Source organism: Apus apus, chromosome 20 (genome assembly GCF_020740795.1).
Source record: "Apus apus isolate bApuApu2 chromosome 20, bApuApu2.pri.cur, whole genome shotgun sequence".
In the NCBI taxonomy this organism is placed as follows: domain Eukaryota; kingdom Metazoa; phylum Chordata; class Aves; order Apodiformes; family Apodidae; genus Apus; species Apus apus.
The window spans coordinates 5,568,712-5,584,710 of record NC_067301.1 but is presented as its reverse complement, the minus strand read 5'-3'; the positions used below and the strand labels follow the sequence as shown (position 1 = coordinate 5,584,710).

At 39.2% G+C, this 15,999-nt stretch overlaps 1 protein-coding gene across 4 annotated transcripts in view; it reads right to left on the bottom strand.

Moving 5' to 3' along the window:
- Window positions 1–9,318, bottom strand: part of PRDM2 (PR/SET domain 2) — a 66,713-nt gene extending 57,395 nt beyond the window's left edge. For all 4 annotated transcript variants that reach the window (XR_007891380.1, XM_051637586.1, XM_051637587.1 and 1 more), the window contains exons 1-2: window positions 9,236–9,318; window positions 1,511–1,584 (exon numbers count right to left, since the gene is read on the bottom strand). Coding sequence is in view for 3 of the 4 variants with exons in the window: in XM_051637586.1 (XP_051493546.1) it covers window positions 1,511–1,519 (9 nt within the window). In the remaining variant the exon portion in view is untranslated. The remainder of the gene's footprint in view (window positions 1–1,510; window positions 1,585–9,235) is intronic.
- Window positions 9,319–15,999: the final 6,681 nt, after the last annotated feature.

The window sequence follows — 15,999 nt, the reverse complement described above, 5'->3', positions numbered from 1 at the left end:
TTAATTCTGGAAACAGGCCAGAAGGGGAGGGGACATGATGACAGACAGAACATGAGGGGACACGGACACACAAATGTGAAGGAAACAGCCAATAGTAACAATTAAAGATTAGGATCTACAGCTTTCAGAATTTTAGGAGAATCCAACGCTTATCAGAAAGACTGAGTAGGATTATTCTTCAAGCAGACAAGAGCTGTTCACTTAATGTCACTGAGTGCATTCAGAACAAAGCTTACAGGTGAAAAAATTTCTCATTAGTATCATTAGAAATAAATTGTGAAGCTATAGTCAACCTAGCTACCCCAAACCAGACTCCTAATGCTTTGAAGCGTGCTCATGCAAATGTTATTTGTATTTTATATATGATTTGTGTTATCAATGTAATTCAAATATTTTTTACAGTACATACCTCAAGGCTCTGAGAGAGATTGTTTTGCTTTTTTACTTTAATATGCACATGTATATATACTGAAGATACCTTACTTTAAATCAGAGGAAAAAGCAATAGGAAACATCCCATCAACCCATGTCACACTGTAATTACTTATGTATATACTTCTATAACTTCAGTGAGAACATACTTCAGCCAAATGCTAACTATTCACTACTGATGTTGATCAAATAAGGGCATAAAGGGCAATAAAAGCACTCATTAGACACAGGCATCAATTTAAAAAGTATACAAAGCATTTTATATTACTTTTTTATATGTACCATGGTTGTTTCTGGCTAAGAAAGCTTCTGTTCATAGCTGACTTTTTTAGCAAATTAAAGATGGCATTCCTGCCATCCTGTGTCCATATTCCCATGCCAAAGGGACTTAGTAAGAACATCCAAAGAGAGAAGTCCTTTAGAGAAAATGTAAAGCAACATGTACTTTTTCTACAAATATCTTTAAGTAATGCAATTGTGCATGGTAGACAGATGTAGAATTTCTACTTGGATAGACAAATACAAAATAAAATCATGTATACTTGGCATTAATTAAAACAACCCTCTCCAGTCAGGATATTCTTGCATCCATATACACAAAGAAATTAGCTTTCCCAGTCTTTTCACTTGACTCTAGGGAACATGCTCAGGCTTCCCAAAAAGTGTGAAACTTCCTCAGCGATTTCTGTGACAGATTGTTCAGTGCACATTTAAAACGGTAAAGTGGCTCAACAAGGTTAAGAAAAAAAAAAAGACAGCCTTCAATTTTCAAGCTACCTTTATAAGGAGCTGAATTATTAGCAGAAGCCTCAGAATGAAACATTATTCTGGAGAAGTATTCTCATAGGAGGTGCCAGCAAGTAACAACATATATGCTGCTAAAGGGAATTCACACCAAAACATCTTAAATCCATTAAACCAAATAAATCTCAAGCATATACGTTGTGGAAAGGAGAATTACGAAATTACATTAAAGGTCTTAAAGAACAATTTTTTTAGTGGATTATTTACTTTTCTTATTAATAATTAACTGTTCTAATATCTAAGTATTTTGGTAAAGTCTTAAATTCATACTCACCTGATTCATTTTGAACTCCTGTTGTGTTCTGAAAACACACACACAACAAAGAAGGTCCTTTGATTACATGAGCCCTAAAAAGAAAAGCAGACAATTGTAACATGTACCTACCTACAGGTGTACATAGAACTGAAAATACACACAGACCTTTTCTTCTCCTAAAATATTTGTCACAAATTGCTTTATAAAAAATCTGCAAACTATAGCTTTGTTATCATAGCTCGAATGTATATTAATAATCTCAAAATTGGTATCTACCATTAATCTTTCTCCCTTTTTCATCTTTAACAGAAGCCTGAGATTTCAAAATGTTTCCAACAAAAATTCCTAGTTCAAATAGGCATCAAATGTAGCAACTCATGACTTAACACAAAACTAATCAGAATGATGCCATACCCAAGAGTCCAGGACATCAACTCACATCCTCTGGTGTTTGGTTTTCTTAATACATACAAAAAATAATTCTTGCAAGTTATGCTGGAAGCACTATTCTTCTGGTGTAACACAGAATTTTCAATAAATGAACAGTCTTTTTCTGGAGGTTAACAGGTCACTTAAACACTTCATTCAAGTACTACTGTTTCTTCCCTGTCTTCAGTTTTCTTCTTGTAACAATTAACTGATTTTTACTATGTACTTCATATAACTACTAACATTTAATTTAAAATACATTCAAGCAAAATAGACTCCAAATGATTTTATATAATCCTTCACATCTTTGCACTCTAAGACTTCTTAGTGCTACATAACAGTGACAGACATAACAGTGAGAGTGAGCCAAGCTTCATACAAACGTTGCTTTGCTTAAGGACTTCAGAAAAGGAAAAACTTCCTTGAGTATATTTGTTGTCTCCAGCTCTTCCAGGATTAACTCCTTTTGTCCTGATATTTCCACAGTACATTAGCATTTAAACAAAGAGCTGAAACATCAGTATTTCAGTTTCAGTTTTGCAACTGGTTCCATGGGATTTAGTTTGCCCGTGACAACCAGTTGCAGAAGCCCCATCTGTGCAGCTTTTAAGCCTGAAGAAAAGCATTCCTTTTGGGAGGTAATAGTACAACTTTCTAATTCATTTCAGTTGGTCAAATCAACTCCTAGGAACAATATATCCCAAGCATTTGATTTAAAAAAAAAATTTCTCTAACAGTGCCAGAGAACATGGCCAACACCAAGTAACTACCTAACAAGTAGGGAATGCTCCCCAGGCTTCATTACTAGTTACAGTCACTCCTGAGATCATTAAATCTTGCCATGACAATCATGCCCCTTCATCTCTCAGTTTCTCCTGCATTAGCACACAGTTGTTTCTCACACATCTTCCACATAGCCTTTTTACTTCCCTCAGCCTTGGTATCTAAACTCATTTTCCCTCCTGACAAAAATGATTTCTACTTCAGACATTTTTACACAAATGCTTCAGGCAAATGGTTTCTGAAATTTGATCCACAGTCTGCCCGTCAACTGCTGCAAGCTGCCTTAGCAATTGGAAACAGTGATTAAAGAAAAGCTAAAGTTGGAAGTGTAATAAACTTCTGATGAGGCCTGAATAACAGAGAAAAACCCACTGCTCTTAATCATTGTTTTATTGGGACAATAACCATACACTGTCAATTTATAGATTAAGTATTTTGAATTGCAAAAGAGGCATCAAACCATTTCCTAGTGTGAAAACTTAATTTTAGTAACAGGTATCTTGGTTTTCTACATTTGGCTGCAAAGCAAAAACCCATTACTCGTGTAAAGACAGCAAAAGGTAGAACCTTTTCTTGACCTGATTTCAGAGCAGCCTGCTGAGCTGCTGTGGCTGCAGCATATGGCTTTAAGTGGTTCCTGTCTCCAGCTGACTAGTTCTACCTTTTCTCCTCCCTCTCACTAAAGATTATCAGTCCTTCAATGACAAGGCCTTAACTGTTCACATAACCATTTCCCATCATGGCTCTGAAAAGTGATTTATAAAACCTGCTGTAAGAAGTGCCCATATGTCACACTGCAGTAAGTGACAGCCATCTCAAGCACTGACATGATTTCCAACGTTGAAGAAATGAGGAAGGCCTTTAACCCAGAACTCCAGAGCTGCCACGACAATGATTTAAAGCACTGTCTTAACAGAAGCAAACATTCAACCCCAACACTCCTCAGCCACTACATGTAAAGAACTTGAGAGACAAGAAGGAAATATAAATTAAGTGATGGACTGAAGGGGTCAATGCTAAAGGAAAGTCCTGTCAAGCTGAAAATTTCCTCTAAGCTGAGCTGTGTTACTCAAGTTGTTAAATAAATTAGTCCAAAATTTGAAAAGCTGTAACATTTTTTTTTAATAATTATTTCATTTCAGCAGTAAAAATACACTTTTCTTGTCGTTTCATACACAAATTGAAATTTATTTTGCTTAAAATTAATGTTGTTTTCAAAGAATTTTCCAAACAAAAAATAAGCCTCATATTTTTACAAATTATATAAATGCTTTATTCAGCTTTTATAGAACTGGTTATATCCAAACCTCTCAATGGTACTTCTTACAAGAAGATGACAAGTCTTAATATACTGATATATTTAAATGTCCACATAACACAGTTTAGGTAGAAACCTAACAGACTGGGCTACTCTTTACACCTTCAGCTGTGAGTTACCAGAAGAATCAGTTGACTATAAAATACAATTAAATGATAAATTAACCTACAGTTTACCAAAAGCTTCAGCAAGTATTTATAAAGCTTCATCTTAAAATTCTACACCTGCAGTTCTGACCAGTTACACATGTGAGGTTTGTAACTGGAAAAATGGCTGAAAATATTTCTCCTTATGTTTTTTCCTCCCTGTGTGTTCTCTATTTTGTTAACAATGAACTCCACTATGTAGAAAGCAAGATTAATTGCACTGGAAAAAAAAAGTATATAGACTTATGTACGGTTACTAGTTTTCTTTCTACCTATATGAAACATGACATAAGAAGACAGTATCTCTGTGACAAGTTTGGGGTTTAACTTCTAGTACACAAAATTCAACAAAACAAGAAAACACTAAACAAATTCTACAACTGCTGCACAAATATTAGTTCCTCATATGATCAGTGACTACCAACAACACATTTACTCATCACTGCAAGCAGAAACAAGCTTTCAATTCATAAGTTAATTACTTCAGATAAACCTACAGTCAAGTGCAATGCAAGATTTTCCAGGAAAGACCCAGAGAAAATGACACTGCTCATTGTCATTGGGGGAATTGTGATACATTAAGTTTAAAGAAGTGATGATGATCACATTAAAGTCAGCAATAGTCTACAATTGTGTAGACTATTTGGACATGTCATGTCAGCAGCTCCATCAAATAGAGGCTACCAACAATTTCAACTCAACCTTTCCTCCAAACTCAAGAGCAACATATACCTGCATCTACCAAAGATCTGAATATTAACAACATCTACCACATTAAACTGAAGATTCACTCAGTTCCCCAAGAAGAGATACATAAACGTCCTGTGGAAAAATGAAGCATGCTCACCAGTAATTTGAATTTTTAGAATTAACTTCCAGAAAACATTGCCAAGTTGTACTTATTTTAAGCCACTACCTACTACTGTATCTCATGAGTACAAAAGTATCATGCACTTTCTCAAGACATTACAGCATCTGGGAAACAAACCCAAGAGAAAGAAGATCTACTGCATCATCTAATCCTGGAGTTTCAGAAAAGTGAATTTAGAAAGGCTGATTTTTAGGTAACAAATCATATTTAGGTAGGCACATAGGAGGCACTGTACTTAAGAAATTACTGTGGTCACTCTAAAACAAAATACGTTAAAATATTTTTACCTTATTTCTGAATTCTATGCTTAAGAATTTTAAATATTCTTTTACAAAAAAAATACAACTTGTTGGGAATAAAGTTTGCAAATAAGAGCAAGCAATTCTATACAAAACCAACCTCACAGATAGTCTTTTTCAAACGAAATCAGATAGTACTGCAAGAAAGCATTCCTAGGTTTTACTAAACAGTCTATTGTCTGATTTTACAAGCGAGCTTTATCATTTCTGTAAGTAGGGTATTTAAAAAAAAATAAAAATATCCAGGAATCAAAAATTACTTTGAAAGAGAATGTTGCTTCCAATTCGGAGAAAGGAAAAACCAGGCATAAGAGTATCAGTCCTATTTTGGAAGCTGAAAATGGGACATGCATTACGTCACTGTTCCAGTAAAAACATGTTCATTACTGAACCAGGAACAAAACCTGAAAATCTCAACAGTCTTGAGTTCCTAATGACCAGGGGTTCAGGCTGGGATACAGCAGGGCTCTTTTTCTTTTAGTTTTTAGTTGCAGCACATGATTTTTAATTTTTTTTTAATATCATTTATATTTCTTTCTGAAATACTCTAATCCACAAATGTTCAAAGTGGAACGTGAAACAAAGCTTGCAAAATAAAACTTCATCTAAATGCTGAAAAATTAAAATCTGTGTTTGACAGAAACAAGAAGCCCTACCTAGGCTATGGGCACTTAGCTGCAAAGGCATTTTCAGTTACTCAAGACTGGCAGAATATGAATGGAGAAAAGTAAGGGCAAACGATGATTTTCTGAACACTAAAATCTATTACCTCTTGTCCATCAAGAAAAAAAGCCTTTGCTTACTGCCATCTAACCAAATAAACTGTTATACGTGAGGGAAGTTTATTCAGATAACCAAGAAAATAAGGCAAGAAATCACCAACACAAAATAAAACTAAAGTTTATTAATTCAACAGCAGCTAGTCAAGATAAGCAACAGAAAATAACAAATCTCTACTGCAATACAGAAAGATCATTCCAATCTCCAGACATAAGTACACCTTTTAATTCTACTTACAGAGACAGTTAATTAGAATATTCTCAGGCAAGTACACTGCTGATTTACTGTTATGTGAAGAAGTCCATTTCAGTAATTTCTTTTTACAGTACAGAACTCAGCCTCCCACTTTTGTCTACAGGCATGTTTTAAATAGAGGTAGAGAAGAAATTCTGTTCAGGCAAGAATACAATCAGAAAAAACACATTGGTGAAAGAAATTATTTAATATGGGGGGAGGATCATACCTGCCCTTTCACATGCTAACAAATTCAACAGCAAATACACTGCAGTACTTTAAAAAGGTGTGCCAATGCAGATATTCAACACACAGGAGTTTAGGAACTCCACCTATTTATAAATCCCTGGAAAAAGCATACAAGTGGCTCCATCCAATCTCCATCACTCAACAAACGACTCATGACAACCAAGTTACTGCAATATTGTTATAAGCCATCAATTAACTTTTTTTTTTTTCTGGTTGAGACCCTCATTTGAAGTTCTTGCAGGCACACTGCAAAAAAACTGGGTACTAACAATACAGAAATAGATTACCACACTGGTCATCTCTAAATTTCTGACCCTCTGCTCTCAACAGCCAGTGACCTAGCAAGACACAATATTCAGATCTCCTTTTTATATACTATTACTTGTTTACCCCTAAGGATCAAGGCTTTTCTGTAAAACACTGAAACAGGGACATCAAGAGGATGGACTTGCAAGAGCTATTTTAGTTTTTACAGAAAAATAGTACCTTGCTTTGACATTCTGCTTTACTTCCCTTCCATTTTCAAGCAAATATTCACATAGAAAAACAAGGGTTATACAAATGTATATGGATCCTCACACCTTTGCTACTACATGTTTCTTGTTGCTGCAAGCCCAATAGTTCTTTTGTTTCTTAAAAGTCACTCCCCCCATCTATCCATGATGTAGTTCTATCTCCAGAGTGCCAATGCTATCCCTGATTCACCATCATGCATTTCTACAGCTGGAAGAGCTGGGATCCTCTCTCCCTATACCAAGGAAAGTAAGCCCGAATTCTTAACATGCACATCATTTTTATCAAATCCGACAAATGTCAAAAGACAACAACATAATAATTACATCCCACACTGCTGTAAATCTCTAGTTCTCTTCATGTACTTAATAGGTGTGAATAAACAGAGAAAAGACTTTGCATCAAAATAAGATGCCCGAAGTCAAGAGATCAGGCTGGGAACACCCAAGGGGAGTGGCATCAGAAACGCAAGCAGCCCTGTGGTTTTCAAGGGCTGTCCACCCTTGACTGCTCAAATGTAAAATAAGAATGATCAGATAGCAGGTGCAACCACATCACCTTCCCTTCCTTCCTTCCTTCCTCAACAACAAAACAATTTAAAGTTACCTTTACTGTTTCAAAATGGAAATGTTGCAGCTACACATGAATTCGAAACCACTAGAAACCTTAGTGAAGGCTTCAGCTACCTGCTCGTGAGATGGTTATCAGTGATGCTCCACATGCTGCTCTGGCTTCAAAGATAAAAGGTACTTGAAGATACTACTCTTGATCTGTCCTAAAAGTCTGACACACAAATTTTCTCCCTCACCCAAACATTCTTCCTCACAGTATCACTGCAACATCATAAAGAAATCCCAGATTTATGTGATGTGTCCTAAGAAGGACATTTTAAGTGAGGAAACCGATTCTGAAATGAGTTTCTCCAAGCTCCCTCTCACCCAGCCTGGCAGACCCTTGATCTGCAGCGAGCTTTGAGGCGTGTTGAATTGCCAAAACTTTGGAAGACCGCGTATTACAAACTATTTGGAAGACCACAACAGCCTCACAACCTTAGGCTGGGTGGCTGTGAAGAGCTCTGCCTTGCCAGCCGGTACCTCCGAGGCAGCGTTTTCAAGACAAAAAAAAACATCTGAAAAGGCAGCCTCGAGGGATGCAGCATCTCCATCCAAACAGCTTTTGCTGCCATTCTCCCCCTCCCTCGCCCGTGCCTTCACCCTCCCTGGACCCCCTCTCTCCACCAGCCTCTCCCGCACATGTCACACACTCTCCCCCTTCACACAGTGACTTCTCTCCCCTCACACACTCACTCACTTCTCCCCCCTCACACACTCACTCCTCTCCCCTCACACTCACTCACTTCTCCCCCCTCACACACTCAGTCTCTCCCCTCACACACTCACTCACTTCTCCCCCCTCACACACACTCACTTCTCCCCCCTCACACACACTCACTCCTCCCCCCTCACACACACACACTTCTCCCCCCTCACACACACTCACTCACTTCTCCCCCCTCACACACACTCACTCACTTCTCCCCCCTCACACACTCACTCACTTCTCTCCCGTCACACACACTCACTTCTCCCCCCTCACACACACTCACTCACTTCTCCCCCCTCACACACACTCACTCACTTCTCCCCCCTCACACACACTCACTCACTTCTCCCCCCTCACACACACTCACTCACTTCTCCCCCCTCACACACTCACTCACTTCTCCCCCCTCACACACACTCACTCACTTCTCCCCCCTCACACGCTCACTCACTTCTCCCCCCTCACACGCTCACTCACTTCTCCCCCCTCACACACGCTCCTCTCCCCTCCTCACACTCTTTCTCCCCTCACACCTGCAGCCCTTCCCGCCCACCCCGCGGCCACGGCCGCCTCCCCCCCGGCCGCCGCCTCCCCCCGGGCCCCCCGGGGCGGCTCCACCCCCCCGAAGGAGGCTCCTCGGCGGGCCGGGCCGCCGTTCCCACCTCCTGCTCCAGGCCCCCTCCCAGCCGCGCCCCCGGCCCCGGCGCCGCTGGCTCTGCCCACCATCCTCAGGGCCCGTCCCGCCCCTCCGCAGCCCGCGGACACCCCGCCGGAGCCCCCGCTCGCCTCGCTCTTTACCTGCGCCGCTGCCGCCGCCTGCGGCCCGGCTGGGAGCGGCGCGGAGCGGCCTCAGCTCCGGCACCATCCGGGCGCCATTTTGTCTCCAGCCTCGGAAGTGACGTTGGGGGGAGGCCAGCGGGCCGGGCCCCCCGCCGCGGGACCCCCCGGAGCGGGGCCGCCCCCGGCCCGCAGCCCCCCGACCCCCGGGACCCCAGGAGCTGCCCGGGATCGCCTCAGCTCGCCCCGCCCGCCGCCGCCGGGCTCCGCAGCGCGGCCTCCAGCCACCCCCCTCATCCCAGACAACGAGCTGTGGAGAAGAACAGGTTCTTTTCCCTTTTTTCGGTCAGTTTTTCTTCTTGTCGTAGCAATCCAGCTCCGTGGTTTTCTGGCCTCTTGACTGAAAACGAAAAAAAAAAAACCCAAACCTAACCCAAACAAGAGTAGCTGAGGGGAAGTTCCTTAAGAAACGTGATGTATGGAAGGATCCACACTCCCTGAGGAGGCGTGAGGTGATTTCTCTGGGCCGGCCTCACAGACCCGTTTTTGCTGCACACGTGCGGTGTGAACCAAACTACACATACTCTGTGAATCAAATTCCTCTCACTGCAATTTCTAAGGCAAGTACCTGAGAGGAAAAAAAACAAAACAACCCAACCTAGTCGCCTTCTGGGAGAAGTTCACATTGCCGGGCACAGCAGTGTCTTACCATGTCTGTAATTTGAAGAGCAAACCAATTATATCTCACACAAAATGTTGTAATACTATCGAAAGAGATTTAATCCTCCTGGGCTAGGACTATTTTTGATAAGGAAACAATAAGATTCTACCATTTTTCCACAGAACCCCACCAACTAAACATGTAGGAGATGAGAGTCATTAATACAATTCTAGCTTAGAGGCCTAAAGCTCAGAAATGTTTTGCATTTCTTTGATTGCTTCGTTTTCACGTTCATTGTGTATGTACATCAAGGAGTAACATTAACACTGTTGATAAGCCTGAACACACAAAGTATTTGTATAGTACCAGGACAAGAGTCCCATTCCTTGAAGTTGGAAAATTCCCTTAGCAAGTAGCCAAACAAATCACCTGGCTACCGACTCTTGTTAAAATGAAGCTTTTAAAAACAGTCCACCATATTTCCAACAAACATAGCTACAAAGATAGCCTTTCAAGCACAAGGAAAGAGCAGAGTCTTAAGGCAGAGAATCTGAATGTCTCTGTGGTAATGCTGAACTTTGCCAAGGAACAACATAGAGAAAAATAATAGAACACAGTGATCTTCCCACTTGGAACACACAGGATTTGTTTATACTTTAAGATGGTGCTTAGTTATACCAAGATGTGTTTTGAAACCTGTAATTTTAGTACGAACAAATCCTCAAGTAAATATATTTTAAGTACTTTAACTTATTAGGCTAAATTAACTCTAATTTAACTGTATTAACATTTAATTTGATAGGTAATTACACCTGTGTAAGTTTTGGAGTTATTTTAAGACAAGACAAGGCTCCAATTTGACATGTTAGAGCCTTTTACCTGTAACAAAGAAAACAAACATAGAACAAAACACATACCATATCAATTAGAGTACAGACTTTTCCACCTTCAAGACTGAGGTTTTTCAAAAGTATCACAAACAATGCCAATCCTAACTTTTCCTCTACTTTACATACTTCCAAAAAAGTCAAAGCAAACCCCTTTTTTAAAAATAAATGGATCTGTTACCTTCTTACTTGAACTTTTTTCCCCTAAAGATACTCTTATTGAAATTGTAAATGAGGTAGGGTAGGTGTCAAAAAGCTGACCCCAAAGCTTACAAGCCTAACTACAAAACACTACCCCTTTTAACACTTCTTCTAACCTTACTAATTTTTGTTTGGGTTTGTAACTTGACTGCTATAGTATTAAAGGTTACTTACTCATTCAAGGTTAACAGAAGTAAAGGATTTGCCCAATTAAGAAAACTGCTTCTTTATTCCTTCCTGGTCAAAGCTCCACTGGCTCTTCAGAGCTTAATTTGAAGACTCACCCTCCTACTGATTGGAGGATGTCCCTTTAAAAGTCATGGTGGAAGGCTACAGCAAATTTAGGTTGAGGGTCAGAGTGTAGGGGTGAGTTTATTTTCAGGGAGGTTGGTGGTCTTTCTTTTTGTTTCATTTTAACTTTCTTGCAGGTTTGTACTGGCATTGACTCTGTAGTTCTCAGAGTAAGACTGTTGTGTAGGTGAAATTATTTTCTTTGCTTAATTGAAGATCAATTTAAAGATTCTTGATAAATTTTAGTATTAAATGTGTTCTCTTAAACATCTTTAAGCCCTTAATTGTGTGCTTTGGCTCAAAGCCATGGTTGTCTTTCTTATTATGTAGAAATAGAATGCTAAACCAGTGTGAAATTCTGCTTAGCTGTATAAAGACTAATAAAGGTTACCTAACTGTGTTGCTTTTAACTAGTTTTTGTTGTACTCTCATGTTGTAGGCAAAGAAGGGACTCTTGAAAAGCTGGAGCTCTGAACTAAGAAAGTCTTTTCTCAGGTAATTCATTCTGACTGTTTGCTTTTTGTGTGTGTAATTGCTACTAATGCCAGGTTGTAGTTTTATTAAAAGAAAGCAAATACTTAAAAAAAACCTCTGGTTAAGGTTCATAGCTTCACAGAAGGTTTATGTTATAAATGCTAGGAAGATTTGCAGTACTAAAGCAACCTACATTACAGAAATTTGTATGGCTTTTATCGGTTAATAAGACTTTAACTATAGTTGTAGTAAGAGAGTAAGTGACAACAAAGGATCTGAAAGTTGAAGAGTTTGCTAATCACTCATAATAATCACCCCTTATTTTCAGAGGTATCCAAACCCAATGAGACTATTAGCCTGGCAGTGTTAGAAAGGCAGGTGGCATATTTTGGCTACTTGTGAGGGGAACATGAAGGAAATGTCCACAATGGCAGTCAAAATCCAGCTTCTGATATCAATCAACCTTGTATCAAACACTTTGTTCCACAACTCAGTCACTTTGTAGTCTTCACTTGTATCAGGACCTAGCCATGACTTTTAATACTGCTTTTCCAGAACCCATCCTGCAATCACACTGAATAGGAATAAGCTATCTAGTTTGGGCACTTTGTGATTGTCTTTGTTGCTTTCTTGCCCCTTTTATTGACAAAATTCTCAATTTTCTTTGCCTGGAAGTTTTTGCTTTTGTTGCTTATGTTGTGTAGTCCCTTATTTGTGCTTGAAGTTTAGCCAGATCTGGCTGTGTGGGTACAAATCATATTTATTTTCCTGTAATTTACACCAAGAATATATACTACCTGGGGGTGTTCCAGTGGAGTATACACTTCAATTTACTCTTTCTGGTGGTCATGGAAGCCTACTAAGATTTAGTTGATTGAGCACTCAAATTTTTTATGCTCTGAACATACTGATACTGCTGCTGTTGTGCTCTCTAAAATAATGAGTTAGCCTTTCAGGTTACCTGGGTGTGTTAAAGCACTCAGAGGCACATAATATCAGCACACAGTAGGGAGAAGAACTAGCAAAAGCTTTTTTGTAAATCTGAATGTCTAACTGAGTATATTTAGAGCAACTGAAAAGGTGACTCTTCTGGGGTAACTTCTTGTGTGTGGACATCTCAGTGAGACAGAGCAGGGAAAAAAAATTAGAAGAGACTCTTCTCATCAGAGGGTCAGATGTAGCCTTGAAACTAGCTAGACCTCAGTGATAGTATATGGCCAAGTCTTTTTCTTGTTGACTGGAACAAGTTCTCTATTATCAGAACTTCCTGTGCTATTCTTGCTTGTCCCTATAAACATAGAAGACAATGTGCTGTGTGTTATGGCTTAAACTAATAATTTCTCTAGGAAAGACTACTAGAGTTGAACTGCTGGAGTTACTGAGTTACTGGCTATGTATTAGTTTTGGATTTAACAGTAACAGCTTTTTCTAATATAAAATTTCTGATAGACCAAAAACTGGGCTGAACTACTGAGGTTTAAGTAACTTTTGCTTGAAATGTTCTGGGTTAATGAGACTCTTAAAACTCAAGCACTTAAGTATTCCTGCTTTTTTCACTTCCTTATAGTTTAGCTTGTCCTTTCTAACTTATCCTCATGATCCTTCACAGCCCTTATTTTTATTTTTGGTTTCTACTGAATCATCTTTGCACCAGTTGCAGTTTTTTCACATGTTGAAGCAGTATCTAAGTTTATCAGTGGAGTTTTACACTATTCACAAGTGTCTCATATTTTTCTTGTCATTCTTGTCTGAATTTGTTGCTTGCCTGTTTACATAAGTTCCTCATCTTCTGGCCAACAAGTGCTTCTTTGCCTATAGCTATGAAGAGCTTCCTTTTCAGGACTTTATGGAATTGATGATATGGTCATACCTGGTTATTCTTAAATATTTGGCTTCCATATGCATGCTCCAAGTGACCTTTCCACAATTCTCTTATGACTGACTTGAGCAAAAAGGTCACCAGAGTGTCTGATGGGGCAGGGTAATGGTGTCAAGTCAGGGAAGTCAGTTCACCCTCTCTTGATCACTGCTGGAGGAACCTAAGACTTTATTTTCTCCATTTTACAGCACAGATGATATCTATCCCAGACTGAATAGACATGCTGCACTTGAGACTTGCCCTCTCCAGAGCTTGACAGCTGCTGAGGTCTCTAGTCATCAGGTAAGTTACGGAGCTTTATAGGAGTAGTACTCAGTAGATGGCTACTGACTAGTTTAAATTAATCTGTGTCAATTACATCAACAGGGAGAAAGTTCAGGTCCATTTGTATTTAAGTACATTTAAATTTATCAGCTGACATTGGATGGTATCCTCTGTAAATTTAAGTAGATTTTTAGGACTGCCTCTGAACTGATCCAAACACTACAAGATTGGGTCCAGGAAATATATGACCATGAGTTTCTTAGTTGAATTAATCACTTAAATATTTATTAATAAACATAAAGATGAGAGGAGATGTTTGCAATACTCTGTGGAAGGGGAAGCATGATAAGAATAGTGTTTAACTCTTGTTTTGGCTACCTACTACTTGTTTAGTGACAAATTGGCTCTGAGGATGAAACAGCACTGATGAAGAATAAAGCATCTGGCTGTTGTTTCTTACAGCTTCTAGGAAGTGGATCAATCAAAAACACTTGAGGTGCTGTCTAGATGGTGAAGGCACACTCTGAAATAGATAGAACTTGGCTTTTGTTGGAAGCATCTTAAAAATAAAATGAGGCTTGATGGCTAGGAGGCAATATGTACTCATCTAAGGCTTTTTTGCTGTGAACATGTTCATTTTCCTTGTAAAAATGCTTTCAGTAATTCTTACCACTAGCTGGTGCTAGGATACAGTTTACTGAGTGTGCAATCATGATGCATCTGCATAATTAGCCTGCAGCAAGGAGTCTTTCATTTTAGTATTCTGCTTGTGTTTTTGTTATATGTTGCTTCTTTTCAGGTGTATCAAATCTTAAATCATTCTTGTGGGTTTTGCTTGTTTCTATGAATTTGAAGTGTGCTTTACCTTCTCAGATACTTCTATTACTTTCCACTCAATCAATCAAGCATGCTAATTGTGGAAGTAAGCTAATCATTAAACATGACAAAACAAGCTAGAAAAATCCATCAGGAAGACTGTTTTCAAGGAGTAACCTGATAATTCTGAGATAAACATTTCTTAAATTCAGCACTTCCAGTTTTAAATGAACAGATGGCAGGGCTTGCCTCCCTGTTAGTTATGGTTAATAGCAATGTAAGTTTTCAGAATCTCATTAATATTTTATCTCTTACAAAGAGACAGATCTTAGTGCCAGGAGTAGTTTCCTCAGGCTAAGTCCAGCTCGGGATCACAAATAACTGTATGCAAAGACTTACACTATCTATTCTTTCACTACTTCACTAATAAAGCAAAAGCTGCCTGTTAAAAATGTAAGCTGTATTTCATTACACAACTTACATTTAAGGGCTTTTGTCTCGGTAAAAATCTCTAGTACCACCAATTTCAAAAGCTATGTGCAAGTTGTGAGAAGTGGACTTAATTCTCTTTGCATGAACAGTTTGGATGGGTTTAGGCAGGAAAACTGCCAGTTCTGCAAACTGCTGTTCCTTATTTCTCAGCAAATAATTGCACCAGTGCTAAGTGCACAGGTAAGGACATTGCCTGAAGAAGGAATCTATAGAGTGTGTGTGCTGTGCTAAGTTGTTACTAATTACTCAACTCCTGTGGTTTTTTGCAAAATGGTAGATAGGAAATGAGGGAGAGCTGACAATCCCATCTCTTTTCCCTTGAGTACACCTGCTGAACCTGCTGATTCCTTCCCCATTTCCTGCATAGGGTGAATCAAAAATGTCATGAGGCAAAATATCCACAGGACTCTAAAGGAATGTGTTATTTGAGGATAACATGGTTGATGAAAGCAGGAAATTGAGTTGGTTCCCAGCTCAAGTGAGACACACAGTATGAATTTCCTAAGACAAACATCAGTATTTTTCAGATTGCCTTGTTAGAAAATGTTTAGTCATTCCAGAGCAGCAGAAAGTAATTGAAACCTTATCTTCAATAGGAAAGGGGGCAAAGTAAGAGTGATACTGATGCAATGTAGCAGCAATTCCAATAAAACCTGGGTAAAAATAGAAGCTCCCTCTGGTTTTTGAGTGGAAGAGTAGAAAGAACCTGTCCTGTTCTTCAGACAAGCCCTGTCTTTCTCCTGTGCAGGACAGGAAGCTCATGGTGTTTTAAGAAAATGGATTTCTCTGTACTACATAAGCCATTAACTTGCTTTTTCTA